Here is a 17,902-nt window from a genome sequence, read left to right as displayed (position 1 = left end):
ACCAGCGGCCACCCCCTGCGGCAGGCTCCGCCCCCGCCGGCCCCGCCCCCACGGCTCTCCGCCCCCTCCTCCGGTGGTGGTGCCGGGTTGCAGCGCCGGTCGTGGAGGTTTCGGTGCCCGAAGCCGGGAGCGCGGAGTCGTTCCCGGGAGCGCCGGCCAGGCTATGATCGCGGGTCCCCGGCGGCCCGCTCCGGCCAACCAGAGTCCCTGTCTCAGCTTGTGCCCGTGCCCGAGCGGTCTCCTCAGCTCGACCCCGCGGCGCAGTTGGCGGCGGCGCCCGCAGTGCGCCCCCTCCTCCGATGGCGGCAGAGATCCAGCCCAAGCCGCTGACCCGCAAGCCGATCCTGCTGCAGCGGGTCGAGGGGTCTCAGGAGGTGGTGAATATGGCCGTGATCGTGCCCAAGGAGGAGGGCGTCATCAGTGTCTCGGAGGACAGGTACGAACCGCTGCCCCTCGGCCGCGAGGAGGGGCGGGACGCGCCGGCGGTCCCAGAGCCCGCTTCAGGGGCTGTGCCTCCACGTCGGCGCGAGTGTAGAGTGCTCTCCCAAGTTGTTATTATAATGCGCATCCTGGTGCTGCCGGTGTCCAGCTGCGCGTGGCCGCCGCTGCGTGGCTCCGGAAAGCGGAGCCCGGACAGCGGCGTTCTGTCTGGCCTTGCCCGGGTGGCGCCTGCCGGGGCCAGGCTGGCCCTTGGACTAACGGTGCACCGGCCACTGGACCTTGGTCCAGCTCCTAGGACAGGAAGGGGAGAGGGTGGAGCTGCCCGGCCCTGCAGGTGTGTGCGTGGGGAGGATGCTCCAAGCCGCTTGTGTGACATAACTAAGAGGTTTTGAGAACTCTGGTATAGTTCTTAAGGCTCCAGACCCAGGAAAGCAAATGCCACTCCCTTCTCCCAGACATTCCCACCGAATCCAGATCTCCCAGACATCTTACACTGAATTCAATGAATATTGCAAGTTGTGAAGAGTATTAGGGCTTCTGCCCAGGAGAGGTGACTTCTCTGCTTTGCCCTCCTTGTCTCTTCAAGCTCAAGGGGAAGCTCCTAGAACTTTCAAGGGACCACTGCTACAAATAGCTCTTGAGTTCCTTCCCTTTGCTTGCTTCCTTTCTTTTTGCCTAATTTTGCTTAATTTGCCGAAGTAGAACTAGTTCTGCCTTTAGTATTCTCCCTTGTTTTTCAGACAGTGCGTTTTTTGCTTTAACTTAATGACCTTTAATGCAGAAATTATGCAGATGAAGCTAGTTTCCAGAGGAATGAAGCTTGAATATAGTAGTTATGGTTTTGATCTGGAATTGTTGCTTTTATAATATCAACTAGTATTCTAAAAAATGTCACATTATAGAGGTATATGTCAAGGAGCTTTTAACCTTAAAATAGGAGTTACGTTTTCTTAATGTAAGTTCAAATTATGCTGAGGTAGAAAATATTTTTTTCTTGGGGACTTGTAAAATTTCCAGGCAAAGGTAAAGCAACAAAGTGTTCATACTGTCTTTATAGTCATTTCAGTGCTTTGCATACAATGTGGCTTCAAAAAATATGCCTGATAGGTCTATTCATATCATAGGTTCTTCAGTATAACTAGGATGACTATATTAATGACATATTTTTGTCTACATCATACTCCATACAAATGGCCAAATGGTGCCTGATTCACTTCCTGTGCAGATTCAGGGGAAAACATTGTAAACATACACCAATGGCAAGCAGTCTGCCAAGAACAGAAGAAATTCATGGCTGCAGTGGAATACATGGATGTAGAAACCATTTGAAATTCACGAAGAAGGCTTATGAGTGTTTAACTTTTCCATGGAGGCAAAATTCTACAAAAGAGATTGCTTCTGAACTTAGAAATTCTTTGTCACAGAATCGTGTTTTAAAAAGAATATATTGATAGACATCACTTTCTCTGTAACTACTGGAGATGAAACTGCTCAACCGAACTGCGGTAGGAAATTCATAAGTAAGTTTGTTGAATCAAGGAAGAGAGGCAGAAAGGTAGCTAAACCTAAGCTCCTTTAATAATTAGTTTTGAAACTTTTTGCTTTGGTTGATGCTTTGGGAGTAGAGGTTAGTTTTCATAGGTTTTTTTTTTTTCCCCCCTAAGTGTTCAAAGGGATCTTAGAGGTTATTTGCTGTAACGGCTTCATTTTACAGATGAGAAAATTAGGCCAGAGCATTTACCTGCCCAAATTCATGTAACTAGCGGCGGAGCCAGGCCTGGCTCCTGTCTTCTGATTTCCATTTCACTGTGTTTATCCTGAAGGAAACAGCTTTAGTCGGGGTGCATTTCAGAGTATTTGGAGAAGCTGAAGTCGCGTATATGACAGAGAGTGAAGATAAGTTTCATTTGATTATGGGACAACATAAATGCAATAATGTTTAGCTATTTATTAAGCTTAATTTTCACTTTCCCAGTTTACAGTGTAAGTAATAGAAGATATTTTATTATGCAGTTGCTGTTAAATAAGTAAGGCTAGGATTTATTCTTTACATATCTTTTTATTATTACTCAAGTTGACCAGTCTATGTTTCTGTAGGTCATATAGTCACATGTGACAAGAACTTTGTTATTTAGAGCTCAGTTTCGTTTATGGCTTCTATTAAAAGAGAACTGATCTGTATTCTTGCTTTTCAAAATCCAGTGTCACTGTCAGTTGACATAATTATCATTATCAAGATATGAAGAGAGAATATTGATTTTCATCAAAACCTACCAAGTCATTTCCATCAACCACTTCAGTTAGAAACTAGTAGTTTTCATTCCTGAACTGTAAGGTTAAGCCACAAAATATTGTCCCATTCCTGAATGGCAGTGTCCCGTAAGTTCTTTTGAAACCTTGGTTTTCCTTTTTGACCTCTGATTCCCAATAGCCTTTGAAAACGCTTAACATTTTCCATCTGTAACAGTGTTATAGGTACTTGTTATCCATTTATCTTCTTCTCCATGAATTCCCTAAGATGCTATGTGTGTCTTACTCATTGTAATATCTGTAAGGCCTAGTATGGTGGCTGGCACACAGTAGGCCCTCAAGAAACATTTGTTGTGTTGGTGACTGGTCTTTTTCTTGTTCCTGAAAGCACAGCATCTTAACTGTTGTAGACATTTCATTGATATTTGTTTGAATGAACTTTATGACAACCTGTGAAAGTTCTGTTGGACAAATGTACGGAAAAGGATTGGACTGGATGGCCTTAAAAGTGCCTTAAAAATCTGAAAGTCAATGCATTGCTTCATTCATTCCATCAACAAACATTTGAGTCCCTACTGTGTTCTAAGCACATGTGTACACTTCATTGGTGAAAATGACAAGGTCCTTTCAAGATACTCACAATTTATTTGGGGGGGGGCAGATTTTAGAAGAAAATAAAACCACAAACTCTAAGATTTAATATTGAAAAGAGAATTTTTAAATGGGGAAGAGTAGCTGGATTCCACAGCCATTGTTGTTCCCTAAATTTTACTTACCTTTGGAGGATTCTTCCACTTGGACTACCATTTGCACCCTATGGCTGCCGTTAGTCGTGGGCTGGTGATATTCTAATCTTCAGGCCCAAGAGTGGTAAAAACCCTTACCCTCAGTTCATCTGAGCACAGTTAAGACAGCCTGGACCTTTACTGGATACCAAGGGAGAAAATATAAGGAAATAGAAGAAATATAAAAACGGGAGTTCCCTGGTGGTCTAGTGGTTAGTGGTTAGGACTCAGCACTTTCACTGCCATGGCCTGGGTTCAGTCCCTGGTTGGGGAACTCCTGTAAGCCTCACCTCACAGCCAAAAAAAAGAAAAGGAAGAAGAAATATAAAAACAGTCTGACTTACAAGTATAGATTTGTGGTGCTATCATAAAATGGAATTTGTTCTCAGAACTCACTGTCCTTATCTGAGTCTGTCTTTCCTTTGGTTGTAGCTGGATTCTGTCTCCAAAGGATATGCCCAACTTTGGTACATTGGGTTCCTCATTTCCCAGCTTCTGTCTGGACTGTCTCTTCTGAGTGACTGACATTTTTTTTTTTTTGTGGTACACGGGCCTCTCTCAACGGGCCTCTCCCGTTGCGGAGCACAGGCTGCGGACGCGCAGGCTCAGCAGCCATGGCTCACGGGCCCAGCTGCTCCGCGGCATGTGGGATCTTCCCAGACCGGGGCACAAACCCGTGTCCCCTGCATCGGCAGGCGGACTCGCAACCACTGCGCCACCAGGGAAGCCCGTGACTGCCATTTTAACATTCCTTGCTTAGGAGTTTCCTCACAGACATCTTGGGTCTATTTTGGTCAATACCGATCTCTAGCCTGCAGCTTACCAGGGTAGCTGGTAAGCCACCTGCAGCTCCCTTGTCCAGTGGCAGCCTCTTCAAGTGTTGAAAACCAGAAGAGACTGCTCCAGGTGGGAGCCAGCCCTGTCCAGACGTTTTAACTTTGTAAATTATTTATATGCATATCTTAACACAAGTCAGCAATCTTAGAATTCATACAGAGTTTCTCTAGGTAATTACTATTAGACAGTTATAGAAAATTGTTCCTTCACCAGGAGTAAAAAGGGGTCAGATTTTTATCTCATATAAGGAGATGTGTTGAAGACGGGTACAAACACCATCCACTGGGGTCATCGAAGCATCTCCTCTGCTTGCAGTGGTTAGAGAAGAGACCAAGGAGCTCTCCTCCAGGTGGGTCTTGCGGGATGAGTAGAAGTTCATGTGAGAAAGCTAGGGTGTTGGAAGGGGCATTCTAGCTAGAGGGGGAAGAGAAAACTCCTGGGGCACTGAGAAGCACTAGAACGAACTGGTTAAGAATGCACTCAGGAGCCATGCAGCTGGAATTCAGAACTCAGCTCTGAGTGTCACACTTGGAGGAATCTGGAAAATTGGTGTCTCCACAGGAGTAATTGTGATAGCGAACATTCCCAAAACCTCTGAGTGCAAGAATTTGGAATTCTCTTGGGAGATAAAAAGAGGTGAGGGTGTGGTGGCAGGGTGTTGTGGAGGAGACCATGGGGAGGGGTCTGCAGGGGAGAGGGTAATGGGGAGGGACTGCGGAGTTTGCTTTTTCATTTTTGGCCACGACTCGCAGCTCACTGTTTCTTAGCTCTCTGACCAGGCATCGAACCCGTGCCCCCTGCAGTGGAAGCATGGAGTCTTAACCACTGGACCGCCAGGAAAGTCCCGGGGAGGGACTGTGGAGAACTGCCACCTTATATTCTGACTTCATTCGGGACCAATTTAGGCAACATTGTTATCTGTGTTCTCTGTAGGCCCTAAGGGCACATAGGACCATGCAGTGGGTAATAGGAGGTCTCATTTTTGTCTCAATATATGGTCTGACCTCCAGTGCCTAGCACAGAGGAGGCAGCCCATATATATGTTCATTGAATGGATTAAGCAATGACTGATCTATCAGCTGTTTGGAATGGAATGGGCCTGAGGAGGTTGTGAGTTTCTTAGAGCAAAGGTTTAAGTTGAACCTGAGAGAAGCTTAGCTCCTTACTTTGGGCCAGGATAGTGTTTACAACAAGGGATAGGGGTGGGAAGCGGTTGGAATGAGAGAGTGGTTTGGGTTTTTAAAAATCTTTAAGGCCTTTTCCCCCCAACTCTGATTTTTGTTTGGGGGGAATATTTATTTATTCATTTTGGCTGCACCGGGTCTTAGTTGTGGCACGTGGGATCTTCGTTGCGGCAGGTTTTAGCTGTGGCATGTGGGATCTTTTTCAGTTGCGGCAAGTGGGCTTCTTAGTTGTGGCATGCAGGTGGGATCTAGTTCCCCAACCAGGGATTGAACCTGGGTCCCCTCCTGCATTGGGAGCATGGAGTCTTACCCACTGGACCACCAGGGAGGTCCCTCTTCCCAACTCTGAACCACTCTAAGAGTCACTACTTGACTATTTCTTCTTCTTCTTTTTTTTATTGGAGTAATAATTTTTATTGGAGTACGGTTGATTTACAATGTTCTGTTAGTTTCTGCTGTACAGCAAAGTGAATCAGTTATACATATACATATAGCCACTCTTTTTTAGATTCTTTTCCCATATAGGTCATTACAGAGTATTGAGTAGAGTTCTCTGTGCTATACAGTAAGTTCTCATTAGTTATCTCTTTTAATATATATAGTAATGTGTATCAATCCCAGTCTCCCAATTTATCCCTCCCCTTCCCCTTGGTAACCATGTTTGTTTTCTACGTCTGTGATTCTGTTTCTGTTTTGTAAGTAGGTTCATTTATGACTATTTCTTGAAAAGATATGTTAAAATATCATTTATAAATCCTCATACTATTGGCTCATACCATTGATTCTTTTCACTGTGAAATTGCACTATCTCGGTTCTCTGGTTGAAACCATTAGTTTTCACTAAATACTTAGACCTTGGATCAGTTCAGTTGAGCTCATGGAGTTTTATGTACCATGCATTTTATAACACTTGCATCAAAACATTTTTTAAATGCAAATCAAAGTTTTTCCCAACGTGCAAGCATAATTCTGAAAGTTGAGGACTTCCTAGAGTGATGGCGTGAGGTCTCTGAAGTTGACAAAGTTAGAAGCCATCTGAACTATTTTTTGAGTGTGTCAAGTCTCTATTTAATGGCATAAAATTAATAAACTTTCAGCTATGCACTAGAGATTCATCACTTGGAAGTAGTAATTGCTGGTTTCAAGGTTCCAAAATGGGAATTTGCCCCATATGATTTTGAAAATTAGACCTTTACCCTGAATTCAGAGCATGAGGCAGGCTTCCTGTCAGCAAATCTGTCTGGAAACAGGCTGCCTCTGGGTCTCTAAAGGTCAGAATACAAATTGACTTTTTAAGAAAAAAATCACTATGGGAAAGCTGTTTAAGGAGGTTCGCTAGAGGGGCTTAGCTTCTAGTGACCCCAAAGCTCCTGAGGGTTCTGAATTTCCTACTTGATTTACATCGTTAAACCAGACTCTATCCAGGAGCTCAAAGATCTTAATCGGGATACATTCATCTGGATATTGCAAGATAATGGAAAATGTTTGACGCTCCTAAAGTGAGTGACTCTCAGATTTTGAAATCCTGAGCAGCTATCTTGTATCTCAAGTGTTGCTAAACTTACTTTGAAAAAGAAAAATAGGTAAAAAATCATAGGACTGTAGTAGCCATAAGAGACTTCAGAGAGTTGATCTTTTTCCAGGCAAACAAAATCAAAACTTTAAAAATGGAAATACTATTTTTTCCTTGCACAGCATCTTTTGCTGGCTCTGTTTTCAGTTTGAATTTGCCTTTGAGAGGGAGAGATTTTATGTTTGTTGCCGAGAGCCGTCTGGATGTCCTTACAAAGTAACAGCTTTGGGGAAATTAAAACAGCACCGTTTAGAAATCAATAAGTAAATGGTGCTTTAAGACAAAATAAGTAGTGATCTCTTGATATGTGTAACACTAAACTAAGTTATATTCAGTGTATGCGTACCATCAAGCCAAGCTGTTTTTCTCAATTACAGTATCAGAATAGAAGGAATTCAAAAGCAGGCAGCACTCGTTTATTTTTATGTGAGTAGGTCTCCCAAGGAGAGTGCCACAATTAACCTAGAAATTCCCTAATGCAGAAAAAATAACTTCCCTGGTGCAACTTCAGTAAGCAGTCTCATTAACTTTGTTTTTTATTTAAAGGGCCGGGGTCCTCCCCATCCAAATGCTTCATTTAGTCATTAGTCTGAAAAATTGAGTCAGAGATGTAAGTAACAAGACCAAAAGAGAAAAAAAGTCGTCCTGCTTGTCTCTTGGCAGGCAGTGCTGCTTTGTGCTCTCATGTGCCTTTCATTTAAGGAATCTTGGAAAAGAACTGGACTGGGAGTCTGTTCTCCGCTCAACCCTGCATTGACCTTGGGCATTGGGCATTTCATTGCTGTAAACCTCAGTTTCTCCATCTGGCAGAGGAGAGCCTAGGATTTCCTAGCTGTGACTCTGACACTGCGATGTACCCACATAAGGACTAGATAAGTGTAAAGTCTCTGCAGACCCATCATCCTACACCTGGAGCTGAAGAAAGTGTGCAGAGGGGGCAAAAAAGTGGCATGCGCTCTGTGAGGTGATGTAAAACGATGCCTTTGGATAGCGGCGGTTCTTTATTCCTGGATGAAATATTAAAGAGCCGTTTGTCTTGTATTGGTGCCTAACACCTAGTTGAACTGGGTTCTCTACATTCTTATTTCCAGATAAATCCTTTAGTTTCAAACACTAAGCAGTTTAGCTCTGGGTGGTTTTCTGGGCCTTAAGTCAGGGCCTGGATTGTCTAGAGTAACGCTTTTGAAACTGTTTTGACCATAAATCATAGTAAGAACTATATTTAGCATTTGCTACCCAAGACTCATGTACACTGACACAAAACACACATATGTAACTGAAACGGAAGTTTTATTAAATGGTGTCCTTTTAAGGTGACACGCATACTGATATTTTCTGTTTTGTTGTAGCCTTCATAAAATCCTAGCTGTGACTCAGGCAAATGATTTCATGACCTGTAATGGGTTGAAAACCACAGTTTTGAAATACAGTGCCTTAGAAAAGCTGTTGAAGTTTTGTATCCTCTTTTTCTCTCTATGTAGTTTTGGTTTTCTAGGAGATGGAAATACAGTTCAACTCAGGGACCTGTACCCACCAGCCTACCCCACTCCTGGCCTGTCTTGCTTTTCTGAATTTCCATGGATTAGAGAATTGGCCTAGTCTCATTGGAAGCCTTGGTGTCAGAAGATAACTATTCTAAGCCCTTTCAGCCAGAGAGAGTTCAGAAGAAACCAGGAGTGCAGCAAAAACAGCTGTTTACGTGGCTGCATTTTGACTTCCTGTGATGTGTTCATTTATTACTGAGTTAGGACTCAGAAATGATACATCTCATCTAAGTTATGAATGTCAGGTGCTAACCTCTCTATATGACTGTGCTTTTCTTTTTAGCTGGGTGGATTTACCTATAATGTGGAGCTATTTGGGGATTTTATGTATTTTTTATGTTATTAAATTTTTAATCTCAGTTTCTAAGGATCAATTTATATTTTAAGTAATCATAATCCCTCTGGAGTGTGTTTACATTTTACATAAAGGTAATATAACCATAATAAAGAAGAATTGCTCATAAATCTCTTAGCACAATGACTGTTTGTATTTTATGTATTACCTTCTAGCAGTTTTTTTAATGCAACTTTCAGAAATATGACTGTAATCATACACTTTAATGTTCTTGCTCCCACTTAAAATTGTGCCACCAGCTACCTAGTCTTTAATTATCATTTTAAGTGGCTGTATATTTTTCTTTTCCTTCAGTATTCACCCATATTTATTTAAAGCTTGTACTATATGAATTTGGCCCTGGAACTCCCATTGTGAATAAGATATCCTGCTCTCAAGGTACTGGTAATCTATTGGGTACAGCATCATCATTTATCTGTCACCTACTGTTGGCTATTTATTTTCACTTTTGTAAATGTTATGATGAACAACATGGTTGTGCATATAGGTTGTTGTTTTTTTTTTTCCAGATTTTGGATTATTTCTTTAGGAAAAATTGTAAGAAGATTGCCATGTTGCTTTCCAAAAGTCTTGTGCCACTTTATAATATTTACAGCGACATATGAAGTATTAGTTTTGCCACATCTGAACAGCCATGGATATTATCATTTACAATTTTTTCTGGGGGAGTGGGATAAATTGGGAGATGGGGATTGACATATACCACACTACTATATATAAAATAGATAACTAATGAGAACCTACTGTATAGCACAGAGAACTCTACTTAATACTCTGTAATGACCTATATGGGAAAAGAATCTAAAAAAGAGTGGCTAGGGCTTCCCTGGTGGCACAGTGGTTGAGAGTCCGCCTGCCGAGGCAGGGGACACGGGTTCGTGCCCCGGTCCGGGAAGATCCCACATGCCGCGGAGCGGCTGGGCCCATGAGCCATGGCCGCTGAGCCTGCGCGTCCGGAGCCTGCGCTCCTCAACGGGAGAGGCCACAACAGTGAGAGGCCCGCGTACCGCAAAAAAAAAAAAAAAAAAAAAAGAGTGGCTATATGTATAACTGATTCACTTTGCTGTACAGCAGAAACTAACACAACACTGTAAATCAACTATACTCCAATAAAAATTAATAAAAAATAATTTTTTCTTGATAAATTGTAGAACTTCATTGATGTTAATTTGTACGTTTTGGCTGACTTGTGAATATTTTTGTTTGCTTGTTTACTTGTTATTTTCTCCTTTTGTGAATTGTCTGTTCCTGTCCTCTGTTTCTCCATTGAAGTCTCCTGGTTCTTCTGAACAATATTTTGTAAATATATATTCTATAAATATAGTAAGGATATTAACCGTGTGTCTCTTATGTATCCAGATATGTCTTATACTCCATTGTTTGCCTTTTTACTTTTTATATAGAAAATGTTTACTATTTAGTTTAACCATCTATCCTTTTTTATAATTTAAATTTCTTCCATCATTCCTAATTTTTGAACGTAATTCTTTACCCAGAGATTCATTGAATATTCATTTTTCTTTCATCCTAGTTATATAATTTGGTTAAAAAATAACTTTTTGATTTATTTTAAAATGTATTTCATTGGATGGTGTAAATTGAGGAATGTAATGATTTTTCTAAAAGTTGCTGTTATTCAGCATCATTTATTTATTTATTTATTTATTTATTTATTGCGGTACGCGGGCCTCTCACTGTTGCGGCCTCTCCCGTTGCGGAGCGCAGGCTCCGGACGCGCAGGCTCAGCGGCCATGGCTCACCGGCCTAGCCGCTCCGCGGCATGTGGGATATTTCCGGACCGGGGCACGAACCCGTGTCCCTTGCATCGGCAGGCGGACTCTCAACCACTGCGCCACCAGGGAAGCCCCAGCATCATTTATTGAATGGTTCTTATGCTTTCTTTTATATTTATTTGTGAAACTACCTTATATTCTCATAAACAAGGCCTACTATGGGCTGTGTTGTATTTTGAGGATCTCTGCTTTTAATACCTGCCCTATACTTAAAAAAAATTTTTTTTTCTTTTCTTTCTTTTCTTTAAAATTGAAATACAGTTGATGTACAATATTATGTTAGTTTCAGGTGTACTACATAGTGAATTGACATTTGCATATATTATGAAATTATCACCATGCTAAGTCTAGCAACCATCTGTCCCCATACAAAGTTATTACAGTATTATTGACCATATTTCTTATGTTGTGTGTTACGTCCCCATGGTTTATTTATTTTATAACTGGAGGTTTGTGTCAATCTCCTTTACCTATTCTACCTCCCCACCCCCTTACACTTTTAATTATTGTAGCTAATGTGTTGTTCTTGATTGTTTGCCATTATGTATCTATGATAATAGCTGGACTCTCTCTAGCGGGGTCAGCAAATTCATGGGAAAGGAATCATTTGGCTCTAAATGATTGGCTCTTTCCCAAACTTCAGGATTTCAGAGTCTCAGTTTCTTTATCTATAAATTGGGAATAATGATTCCTCCCAGGATTGTTTGGAGGTTTACATGAGATGATATTCCTGTAGCACGTGGCATTGTACTTGGAGCATAGATGGTGCTCAGTACAAGTTAGTTTTATTGTTTGTTTATGGTACCACCATGCCTGTTGCTGTGGTTCCATTAAGGCTTGACTATTTTAAGAATCACCTTGGATACACAAAAGCGGGGCTATTGAATTTTTGTTGGCTTGTTTCATATAGTTCTGAGTCCCTTTATCTCCTCTAGATGTGCCAAGGTGGGGTTACTCTGTCATCTTTTTACTGCCGCTTCCCAAACTTGTTCTGTGAAAGCCAGGGGTCAGGGCAGGTATGTGACTGGTGGGTTCTGTGTTCTCTTTTGCAGCCTTTTCTCTTGCTCCATTTGCCATCTTGTCCTGAAATGATGAGTTCATTGTCCCTGCTGGTCTCCTGGAGGGCCAGGGCTGTGTATCCTGCGTCTTCCATGGGGAATACCTTGAGGTAGGGATGAAATTTTAATTACCCCAGTTTAGCTGCCCTCCACTGGAAGACTGGGCATTATAAACCAGCAGCTAGTGGGCTGATGTCCACCCGCAAACAGATTTTGTCTGTACACAATGTTTTTAGAAGTTTGAATTAGTAGCCAAGTTTTTAAAATCTGGATTTCACATAAAAGTCTGGCTTGTTGGCTTCTCTTGACAAATGGGAAGATGTAGCTGGGCCAGGCCGCAAGTTCCCCTGCTGTTGGTCCCTTGATCTGCCCACTTCGCCTACGGTCATCTGAGTGAGGCCACGCCCATGCTGCCCCTGCTGCCTGCTGGTGGGAAAACAGGGCACAGTAAGTAGCCAGAGAGCTTTCCTGTTTTCCTCTGAATCTGAAAGGTATTTTCCCTTTTATGGAGTCAGTGGTTAGAGTTTTCTTGGTATTTGGAAGAAGAAGAAGGAGAAGAAGTTGAAAGATAACCAGAATGCCTGTATTTTTAAAAAATTAGGTAGAGGTGGAGGGAGGAAATTAATACACCTTTCATAAGAGATCCTGATGTTGTACACACAGTAAATAAATGTATAAATAAAGGTGGGTGTTGGTAAATTAGGCGTGGCATCTAGCCTGCCCCTCTCTGGACGCCTTGTAACAGTGATTGAGGCCAGGGATCCAAGTCCCAGAAGCCTGGGTTTGACTCTTGGCTCTGCTATCTCCGAGCTGTGTGATCTTAATCATTTCTTCAAAACCTTCCCAGCTGTAAAATGGGAGTTCAGACAGTACCAGCCTCATAGTGTTATTATGAGGGTTAAATGAATAAAGTGTTGGGTCCCAGCCAGTCCTCCAGGAATATTAGGGTTTTTGCTGCCCTTCCTCCAAACTAGTTTTCTAATTATTTAATAACTCTCTTTTCTCTCTAACTCTTCTTTGTCTCTTCTTTGTCTTTGAATCAGTTTCTCTTTCCCTTTCTCCCTTAGTTTTCTCCCTAGTGCATCTGGAAAGAGTGCTCAAGCATCATTACACTAGTTCTGTGACATTTGGAAAGTCAACCCTCTTTGATCCTCATCTGAAATTGATTTTTCATAGTTTGAAATGACATAATATATGTGAAAATACTTAATATATCAAACATCCTATAAAAATGTTAAGGATTGTTATCATTTAGCTGGTCATAAATTTAAAACATGACTATATACTTTGAATTTAGAGAGTTTTGTCTTCTTTATCCTCATTTTAAAAGCAGATGAATATAATATTTAAATACATTTAAATTCTAATTTTAGAAAAACTTAAAATTAACATTATTACCTTTTATTGTGTAGAGCTGGATTAATATTTTTTTGGAGTCAGTTATCCGCCATAGAAGAAAAAGCTTCCCATGTTGTTAGAGCCTTAGTAATCTGCTTTAGTATTGATATTGGCACTTATGGGACTTGGAAAATCCTAGCTGTCTGATGTTTTATAGGAAGATTTTGTTTGGGGAGAAAGGGTGTTGGGGCTAGCTAGGTTATTTCATTATATTCTGATTTTTGAAATATTTTTGAATTCATATTTGAGTGGCTTAATAAGTTCTCTTTACATTTCAAAGTTTAGATCTTTATACAATTTGAAAGAATGAATAATTTTTCTCCAGAAGGTCAAATTCAATTAGAGAGGTTAGTTACGCTTAATCTGATGTGTGGGTTATCTGTAGGTACGTATATGTCTGTGGGCTCTCATAGTTCTCAGGTGTGGTTCTCCTACCCCCTCCGTTTTATTTTTTGTTTTCTTTTAAAAAAATATTCTACCTTACTCTTTTTTTTAATTTAAGACAATTTTTTTTAAGCGGTTTTAGATTTACAACAAAACTGAGAGGGAGGTACGTAGATTTCCCCCACATATCCCTGCTCTTACACATGCGTAGTCTCCCCGCTATCAGCATCACTCACCAGAACTGTGCATCTTTAATCAAGGATGAGCCCACACTGACCCATCATTGTCACCCAAAGTCTACATTTTACTTAGGACTCACTCTTGGTGGTGTACATTCGACGAGTTTGGACATATGTATGATGACATATCCATGTATAATATGGTACAGAGTATTTTCACTGCCCTTAAAAATCCTCTGTGCTCTGCCTATTCATCTCACCCTACCCCATCCCAGCCACTGATCTTTTCTATTTTCTCCATAGTTTTGCTTTTTTCCAGAATGTCTGTCATGTAGTTGGTATCATACGGTATGTAGGCTTTTCAGATTGGCTTCTTTCACTTAGTAACATACATTTAAGTTTCCTTCATGTCTCTTCATGGCTTGATGGCTCATTTCTTTCTTTTTTTTTAAAATAAATTTATTTATTTTATTTATTTATTTTTGGCTGCGTTGGGTCTTCATTGCTGCCTGCGAGCTTTCTCTAGTTGCGGCAAGTCGGGGGGCTACTCTTCTTTGTGGTGCGTGGGATTCTCATGGTGGTGGCTTCTCTTGTTGCGGAGCACGGGCTCTAGGCGTGTGGGCTTCAGTAGTTGTGGCTCATGGACTCTAGAGCGCAGGCTCAGTAGTTGTGGCTCATGGGCTCTAGAGCGCAGGCTCAGTAGTTGTGGCACACAGGCTTGGTTGCTCCGCGGCATGTGGGATCTTCCCAGACCAGGGCTCGAACCCATGTCTCCTGCCTTGGCAGGCGGATTCTTAACCACTGCACTACCAGGGAAGTCCATGGCTCATTTCTTTTTAGCACTAAATAATATTCCATTTGTCTGAATGTACCAATTTGTTTACCCATTCACCTACTGAATTGTTTGTTTCCAAGTTTTGGCAGTTATCAATAAAGCTGCTATAAACATCCATGTTTAGGTTTGTGTGTGGACGTAAGTTTTCAGCTCCTTTGGGTAAATACCAAGGAGCACCACTGCTGGATTGTATGGCAGGAGTTTTGTAAGAAAGTGCCAAACTGTTTTCCAAAGTGGCTGCACTGTTTTGCATTCCCACCAGCAATGTATGAGAGTTCCTGTTGCTCTGCATCCTCACCAGCATTTGGTGTTGTTAGAGTTCTGGATTTGGGTATTTGTAATAGGTACGTAGTGGTATTTTATTGTTAATTTCATTTTCATTTCTTTGATGTCAAAGAGTAGAGTATTCTGGTAGGGTATCTTTTCATAAGCTTATTTGCCATCTGTAGATTTTCTTTTTGGTGAGGTGTCTGTTAAGGTGTTTGGCCCATTTTTATTTTAGTTAAAGTCCTTTATCAGATGTGCCTTTTGCAAGTATTTTCTCCCAGTCTGTGGCTTCTCGTCTTTTTTTTTTTTTTTAATTTTTTATTGGGATATAGTTGATTTACAATTTTGTGATAATGTCAGGTGTATAGCCTAGTGAATCTGTTATACATATATCCACTCTTTTAGATTCTTTTCCCATATAGGCCATTATAGAGTATTGAGTAGAGTTCCCTTATTAGTTATCTATTTTACATATAGCAGTGTGTATATGTCAATCCCAATCTTCGTGGCTTCTCTTCTAATCCTCTCAATGTTGTCTTTTTACAGAACAGAAGTTTTTAATTTTAAAGAAGTTCCGCTTATCAATTTTTTTTTCATGGATGTGTCTTTTGTGTTGTATCTAAAAAGGCATCATCACACCTAAAGTCATCTAGATTTTCTCTTCTGTTACCTTCTAGGAATTTGTAGTGTAAGTGCCTGACATTAAGCTTTTAATTGCCGAGGCATCCATTTCAAATGACATCCATCTTTTTTTTTTTTTTTTTTTTGTGGTACGCGGGCCTCTCACTGTTGTGGCCTCTCCCGTTGCGGAGCACAGGCTCCAGACGCGCAGGCTCAGCGGCCGTGGTTCACGGGCCCAGCCGCTCCGCGGCATATGGGATCTTCCCGGGCCGGGGCACGAATCCGTGTCCCCTGCATCGGCAGGCAGATTCTCAACCACTGCGCCACCAGGGAGGCCCAATGACATCTATCTTGAATAAAACATTGCCAGCTGTATGACACAGCTACTAGCAAAACAACAGGATAATGAATTAGATGCCCCCCACCTGTGAAGGTCCCTTTTTCAGAAAGCCCTGGGTAGCTAGATAACTGACCACCTGAGTGACCCTGTTCCTCCCTTCCTGCATCCCATTTCCCACTCTTATGCTTGAAATTAGCCAATACAGAGTGAATTCATGAAACCCTAGACACCCCACCCTTGGACCCTAATAAAGGCAGGGCCCCAGGTCTGCTCTTGTATGTGCTCTCCCCCCTCATCCCTCCCAACCTGTGACCTTGCTGTGTGGCTCTTAGGTGGGCTGTATACCCTCCAAGGCCTGTGAGTAATAAATCTTGTCTCTCAAAGTTCCCTGATGGTGTTTTGCTGAAGTGCATCCTGAGATCAAAATAAGAACCACAAGAGCTAGCCATTCCATAAATAGGGGCCCCAGTGGGGGAGATGTCTGCTGAGCTCACTACAAATGATGTGTACCTGAGCAAGGGCTACAGGCATTCCTAACACAGGCCCCTCCTGGGCTAGGTCCAAGCATAGGCTTGGGAGTGATATAACAGAGTTTTATTGTTTTGCATTTTACATTTAGGTTATAGTCCATTATGAGTTAATTTTTGTGAAGGGGGTAAGGTCTGTGTCTAGATTCATTCTTTTGCATGTGGATGTCCATTTGTTACAGCACCATTTGTTGAAGGGACAGTCTTTCCTCCCTTGTATTGCCTTTGCTCCTTTGTCAAAGATCAGTTGACTATATTTATAGTGGTCTGTTTCTGAGCTTTCTGTTCTGTTCCATTGATCTATTTGTCTATTCTTTCACCCAAACCACACTGTCTTGATTACTGTAGTTTCACAGAAAGTCTTAAAGTCAGGTAGCATCTGTCCTTCAGCTTTTATTCTTCTTTTTCTATGTTGAGTTGGCTATTCTGGGTCTTTCGCTCCTACTTATAAACTTTACAGGCAGTTTTTCAACATTCATAAAATAACTTGCTGGGATTTTGATTTGAATTGCATTGAATCTATACATCAAGTTGGGAAGAGCTGACATCTTGACAGTATTGAGTCCCCCTATCCATGAACATGGAATATCTCTCCATTTATTTAGTAGTTTTTTGCGCTTGCCCACCGGAATTTTGTAGTTTTCCTCATAGAGATCTTGTACATATTTTACTAGATTTATATCTAAGTATTTCATTTTTGGGGTTGCTAATATAAATGATATTGTATTTTTCATTTCACATTTCACTTGCTCATTGCTGGTATGTAGGAAGCCAGTTAACTTTTGTATATTAACCTTGTGTTTTGCGACTTTGCTATACTACCTATTCTTGAAAAATTTATAATTATTAGAATTATAAATTATAATTTATATTATAAATTATAATTCATTATAAATGAATTTTTAAGAGTTGGATCCATCTGAAGGTACAGATCAGTATCAATATTGAACCCAGAAGAAATATACACACTCTAAGTTGTTGATTTGTTGATAACTGAACAAAAGGTTAATTTCTTGAGATTACTCTGATCTGAGTAGCTTCCTGTGGTCCATTGGAACCAGGATGGCCCTCTTGTAAGTGTCTTTGACTTAACTGACATGTTATATTTTACACTAGGCCCTTTTTGATATCTTACCACTAAATAATTACTGGTAAATTCCATTCTTGAGTCTGAAGGACTGAACTTGCTCTTGAAAACTTGAAGCAATGGACATTTTTTACATTGCACAAATATCAAGTTTGTAATTTTAGGGATGCTATTGTAGTCAGTATTTTTAGTGTCCAGCATTACTTATTTCTACTTTTCTAAAATATTTGCTTAAAAAATTGATGTTGCTTTTGTTGCCTAGTAGTCCCATGCCTACATATGTGGAAAATTGAGTTTAAAGCTGGTGGCAAATACTGGATGGATTTGCAGGGAGAATGGATCAAAATGGCAAAATATTTAGTTATTTGAAATGGGTTTTAGCTGGGAGAGTGCCACACTTTGAGCAATAAATAATCATAGTCAAAAGACACAGGTTTTAAGGTT

General features: G+C 41.1%; 1 protein-coding gene across 2 annotated transcripts in view; it reads left to right on the top strand.

The window, feature by feature from the left end:
- Positions 1-53: 53 nt before the first annotated feature.
- Positions 54-17,902, top strand: part of WDFY2 (WD repeat and FYVE domain containing 2) — a 177,543-nt gene continuing 159,694 nt past the window's right edge. For both annotated transcript variants that reach the window (XM_079903085.1, XM_079903084.1), the window contains exon 1: positions 54-436. In XM_079903085.1, coding sequence (XP_079759211.1) covers positions 300-436 — 137 coding nt within the window. In that variant the 5' untranslated portion in view covers positions 54-299. The remainder of the gene's footprint in view (positions 437-17,902) is intronic.

Source organism: Stenella coeruleoalba, assembly GCF_951394435.1.
Source record: "Stenella coeruleoalba genome assembly, chromosome: 18".
Classification (NCBI taxonomy): Eukaryota; Metazoa; Chordata; class Mammalia; order Artiodactyla; family Delphinidae; genus Stenella; species Stenella coeruleoalba.
Note: the sequence above shows the minus strand (reverse complement) of the source record. Positions and strands in the feature narration are given on the sequence as shown.